This window comes from Austrofundulus limnaeus, unplaced genomic scaffold, assembly GCF_001266775.1.
Source record: "Austrofundulus limnaeus strain Quisiro unplaced genomic scaffold, Austrofundulus_limnaeus-1.0 Scaffold13, whole genome shotgun sequence".
In the NCBI taxonomy this organism is placed as follows: domain Eukaryota; kingdom Metazoa; phylum Chordata; class Actinopteri; order Cyprinodontiformes; family Rivulidae; genus Austrofundulus; species Austrofundulus limnaeus.
Window position 1 is genome coordinate 2,016,315 of NW_013952415.1, and position 6,008 is coordinate 2,022,322.

Below are 6,008 nucleotides of genomic sequence, written 5' to 3' on the forward strand. Positions count from 1 at the left end.
GTTTTTCTCTCTGTCTCTATTTTCTCTTCACTTAAAAAAAAGGGTGAGGAGCGGAGAGGTGCGGTGTGCTGTCTTGTGTTTTCTCGGCATGTATTTTGCATGTCTTCTGGTCTCTTTTTCACTCTTTCTCATTGCATTTCACTTTTTTCTTTCTCCTTCTTTTTCTTCCATTATAAAAAAAACCATTTCATAATAATGGTGTGGAGAGGGTGGCTATAAGGGGAGAAGGGAGGCCATAAAAAAAAGATAGTTCAAAATGCGCATAAAAAATGTTGATGGAAACACGGCTAATGTAGACCACTATTAAACGTCGTTAAGCCCTGGTCATATCTACGTGTCTACGAAGCGACTTCTCTGTCTGGTGTCATTGTTTTAGCTCACTGTTGAATGCTCTAGCAACTACCTGATAACACTATCAGTCTCCTATATGTCCTCTGGTGCCTTKTATAGACAAGCTTCTTACAAAGTGAATCATTTACGTGCTCCCGATGGTCTGATTGTGCACCAAAATTGGATTTTTGTCCTCTGGTTGCTAAACACTTTTTTTTTTTGCCAGAGAGTTAAGAACGAGATGATAAAAGAGACAAAGACAAGTCTGACAAATCACCTTTTGACTGTGCTGTGAAAGGAAATGAGCTGTAGGGAATGATCTAACACCRGCGTACAGGCTTGCTGAGGTGATGCCAGCTCCTTCGCAGCAGAAAGGAACAGTTTCCTCAAAGTTTCATTTTTTTTATCGCCCGGGCAGCAGCAGGAGCAGAGTTTTGTTCAAAGAAAATAAGAAGAAGGAGCCGTTTGGTCATTTCTGTGGCACCGGACGTACACTGGCATGAACGTCCAGATTGTTTTAAAACATTATTCAAGCCTGTAGAGTTTCTGTTTGCTTTATTGTTTATGTGTTTAATGATTTTCTTACAGTTAGAGTTCTTTTTAGAAGAAAAACCYATAAGTTATTTGTGAAGTGTTTTTTCCTGTTTGCACAGGGACGTTTACATCCCTTCATAAATCCCACCCTGTGCACGGGCCGAGTCTGATTCACTCTGGAAATGTTGCTGATATGCCATTTGGACTTTATGGTTTTTAGTTCCTACAGTAAAGGCTTCAGCGATGCTCCTGATTTAAAGCTTTATTTCCACTTCTTCTTTATTGTTTTCTCTCTTGACTCGCCAAATTTTATTCAAGGTTCTCACAATAAACAAAGAGGAGCGGTCTTGTTTATGACAGTAAGGAGTTCATATTTCTGTGCAGTTAGTTCTCATTCAGCAACACGAAGGGGCCAGTGGCGCCTCCAGAATTTTATTTTATTTATTTAATTTTAATTTAATGGTGAGGCACTGAAAATCCAGGGGTGGCCCATAAAAAACAAACAAAAACAAAAGCTAGAAGAGAGTTTTTTTTTTTAGCTTTTTATTTTCATCGAAAATATCGATACAAAGATGAGCATCGGTATTGGATACAATGACATACAGTAGATACTTTTATTCACACTTATTTGCACTGATGACTTTATTTTTTCTCATATAAAGTGAAAATAAAGCCAGTAGTGCAGAGTCTCACAGTTGTTGGAGTTATTAGCTGAAACCTCTCCTCTTCGTGATCTCATTGGAGGGTATTTTTTGTTGYATTGTCGACACTGTTATATTTTTGTTACATTGTTTTATTTTTACACGATATAGTGAYTGTTTTTTCTTAAAAGTTGTGTTATGGAAATGAAAAGGGGATATATTTTATTATACTATTACTTTGTTTTTCCTGTCGTTAGTTAACAGAAAACGAGTTTATTTGCTTAAAATCGTAATCCTGTTTTATCACATTTGACAAACTAAAYGTAAAATCACAAAATTATTCAGTGAACACGATATTTCAAGTAAAATTTAGTWTTTACTCTGTATCAGGTTGATAACAAAATTCCCATTGTAGCTTTTTTAGTGGTTACCATTGCCCCCCTTGGCCCACCCTTTAGTTACTCCCCTGCTAGAGATGATAAATTATGACTTTTTAAGAATTGTTTTTTTTTAATTTGCTGTTTTAGTCCTGTTTAACCCCTCCCACGTGAGTGAACACGAGTTAATAAGATACAGGGCGCCTGTGTGGGAGTGTTTCTGCGCATGCGCCATAAAAGCAAAACACGGAAGTGTTTTTTTTTTTCACTGAATGAAAACACAGCAGATATGTGGCACAACGGAGGAGCAGCTTAAGCTAAAAGTAAGTTTTAATGGCCTTTAATTTACTTCACATAAACGTAAGATACAAAAAAGTTTATAGGTTAAACCAGTCGCGTTTCTCTGTTCACAACATTATCGTAGCAAAACTTCTTGGAGGCTAATGCTAAAGCTAACAATTTAGAGCTCACGACCAAAACAAGTTGGCTCATCTCCTTATTTAGTTCATAAAACCCTGTGTTAATGTTTGTTWGTTGGCAGTGTGTGGCTCTGTAAATACTGGACAAGTCAAGTATTTAAGCTGCCTTTTACAAGTATGCACAATATCTGATACAAAGATGAGCTAAAATGAGCTAAAATCTCTCAAAAGTCCCCAGATTTTCTTCAGAACTGCTCTTGTTGCTTTTATCAAACTATTTGCACGTTTTATCCATCTTCAAAACAAAGTGCTTTGCAGGATTAACATAACATTTTCAACATAACAAATGAAATCAATGGAAATGTCTTTCTGCTTAGAAGCAGTAAAAAATAGGAAAAACATTTTAAAATCACATAAATGACTAATATATCCCTATAGAACAACAAACAAACAAACAAATAAATAAAATAAGAAGTTCTGTTCTACTTGTGAGATTTTCTGTACGTTTCCTTCTGCAGCTTCACTAAAACTGCAGAGGAAGTAAAAGTAAAAGTTTTTAATAAAACAGGAACTGTTCTGAGAGAGTCAGATCAGTGTTTGTGTGTCTGTAGTCTTTCTTTTTTTGTCTTTATTTCTAAATTAGATATTTTCTGTTTCCTGTTACAGATGTGACTAAACTGAATGCTTTAAAGGCATCAATATAGTATTTAAGAGCAGSCCTCTGGGGTTAAAAAATAATTAATCTAAATTAACCAAAACACATTTACTAACAAAAGTAATTAAAAAGGTTTGTTTAAACTGAAATGGTTAGTGTTTGGACTGGATTTTTTTATTTTCCTGCTCCATTAAAAAAAAGTAACCTCAATATTTCTGCCTCATTTCACTTTCTTTTTTAAATTTATATAATTTTATTTACATCAGAGTAGAAAATACAGGGTACAATACATTACATTACTGAAAACAAACAAACAAAATATTGTGTATTAATAAATAAATATTCTTAACCATAACATCAGTGTGTGGAGATTAAAAACTCCAAACATCAATGAAAAACAATCAAGAAATAACAATAATAATAATAAAAATAATAAAAACTCGATAAATTATCTATGAGAGGCAGGTAAATACAGGCATACAATGAATCAATTATTAGTTTAAATATTTTTGCCACTGAGTGGAGTTTGTTATACAGGAACTAAATGTAAGTAAGTAACTTTATTTGTACAGCACATTTTACAGTTGTTTAGCCACAAAGTGCTTCACAATCAAGCTTCAAAATAAAACCAGCATGTAAAAATACATTTACAAATGATAAAATCATTAATAAGACAACAAAAAACCTCATACAAATATGTTAAAATCAGATTATAAAGGTAACTTTAAGCTGTTTTTTATAAATCTCCACYGAATCTGCAGCTCTTAGAGATTGCTGTAATTTGTTTCAAAATTTAGGCGCTACAACCTGAAATGCTCCGTCCCCACGTGTCTTTAGTCGGGATCGAGGAACAAGTAGCCGTACAAGTACCTAGCTTTCTAACATTAGCGTGGACAGCAGAGGAAAGTTGCCCAGGAGTTAGCCTCATCGAAGGCACCGTCCTGTCAGGAGCAACAATCATCACCTCAGTCTGACTGTAAGACGTCATCAGCCATCCAGTCTCTTCTGGCATCCAGASAAACGATGAGCTCATGTAGAGAATCAGTCTCATTAATGTCATCAGCAAATGAATGATAAGAGATGTTAAAATTCAATGATTTGACCCAAGGGGAGCGTGTATAAGGAGAACAACAAAGGCCCTTAGATTGATCCTTGTGGAACACCACAAGTAACAGGAGAAGACTCACAAAGTTACCATCATACCCAGTGAGATGAGAAGGAAGGAATAATGCAGAAAAAGAAGAGAGAGAGAGAGAGATTTACTTTTCAACTGGTTTTATGATTAAAYAGAGACAACACAATGGAAATGAAAACAATGAAGGAAACACTTCCTGCCGGGTGTGTTCTGTTGATTTTTCATATTTTGTCAACATCTCGTGTTAAAAATAATCTTCAGATATTTTCTGATTTTAAATAAAATATTTTAATCTCATGCTTGGATGGTTGTTGAGAGTTTTTTTTTTGGCTCTGAACGCATTTTATCAGTGAGACAAAAAGCAGAAATGGCTCTTTTGATTATAAAGGTTGCAGACCCCTGACCTAAGAAAAAAAACCCTACAGAATGTGTGGTGCTTTTAAAACTCAGTAAGTAAACAAACCCCAATAAATGTCTTCAGTTTGTATTAAATACAACCACCGAGCTGTGGACGTGTTAAGAGAATTTTATCGTTTTATTTTGCAGAACAGCTGAAGTCTGCAGGAAGKACCATGTTGTCTGCTGGGGTTTCCAACAACAAGGTCAAATATTCCCGTCTGGCCGCTGACGATGACGGTTACATCGACCTGCAGGTGAGACGCTTTTCTCACACAACAATCGGGACGTAACTTGGTTGAACTTGAGACTCGGATAACGTTCTTGTTCATCAGTAAAACTTCATAAACTCGCTCAGAAAAGTGATGAAAGCTGCACCTGATTCCAGTTCATGAAGAGTCCGCCGAAGGTTCCCTACAAGGCCATCGGGGTGGCGGTGTTCCTGTTCCTGATTGGCTCCCTGCTGATCACCTTCGGGGCTCTTTTCCTGTCGGGGATCATCCAGATCCAGGTGAGTTTGGACCCCGTGAACCCACTGATGTGTCTGGAGCAGAGTGTGTTTGGAGGGAACAGAAGCTTTCAGACCGAAACTTGCAGAAAACGTTGTTTCTCCGTTCTAACCGGACCCTAAAAGCTCAGTTTGCTTTTGTTTGTGTCTTTGTTTGTTTGTTTACGTGACCCGTCCAGAAACCCCTGCAGGATAAAACCTCTCTAAAGCGTCTTTCAGGTGTTTTTGCAACAAATGTTTGCTTTTGTGTTAAAGGCCTGAAAGACAGTGCAGGAGCAGCTGCTTCTCTAAACATCAAAATCAACATTTAAGGATCCGTGAAACGAATCAAAATCACTTTTTTTTTAAACGAGAGAACAACTCTTTCTGCAGTTTATTWATGTAGACTGGGACATGTGTTGAATTCAAAGGTTAAATAATCCACATTAGCTCTGCTTTAACTAATAAATCCAGTCTGGTTGAGTTAATCAGTGAACTTCCTGCAACTAAGTATAGATTAGTTATTGATCCTCGGCCTGTGATTGAGTTAAATCAGATCTGATCGCAGGGAAAAGATCTTCAGATGAGCAGCAGCTGCTTCCTGCAGCGTGAGCATCTGTGCTGCTCTAAAGACGTTTCACTTTGCTCTAATAGACTTTTATTCCACAGGAGACGCTTTTTTTTCTTATCATAGCAGGAAAAGCACAGGTGAGGCAGAACTTGTTAATGCTGCCGCAGTCTTATTACCTGAGCCAGTGAGCTGTAACCTGTGTGTGTGTGTGTGTGTGTGTGTGTGTGTCTGCTTTTAAAGAGTTTCATTTAGGTTTTTTTTTGTAGTCCAGTGAGTTTAACCTGAGTGTTTTTTTTAATCTGATCGTTCAAACATTGATTAAAACATGAATATTAGCTGTAAATATTACAGCTGATTTGAGCAAAACTTCAGGTTTTAGTAAGTAAGTAAAGTTTTATTTATAAAGCGCCTTTCACAGAAATATATTCACAAGATTCCGTACAATCATTAACAGTATTAAAAT

The 6,008-nt window shown here is 36.5% G+C and overlaps 1 protein-coding gene across 2 annotated transcripts in view; it reads left to right on the plus strand.

The window, feature by feature from the left end:
- The first annotated feature begins 2,097 nt into the window (after positions 1–2,097).
- Positions 2,098–6,008, plus strand: part of LOC106513565 (transmembrane protein 230) — an 11,837-nt gene continuing 7,926 nt past the window's right edge. Inside the window, exons 1-3 of one of the 2 annotated variants that reach the window (XM_014002448.1) lie at positions 2,098–2,205; positions 4,638–4,744; positions 4,876–4,998. In XM_014002448.1, the coding sequence (XP_013857902.1) occupies positions 4,664–4,744; positions 4,876–4,998 (204 nt within the window). In that variant the 5' untranslated portion in view covers positions 2,098–2,205; positions 4,638–4,663. Of the gene's footprint in view, positions 2,206–4,508; positions 4,541–4,637; positions 4,745–4,875; positions 4,999–6,008 lie in introns of those variants that run through there. The other variant, XM_014002449.1, reaches the window with a different exon arrangement.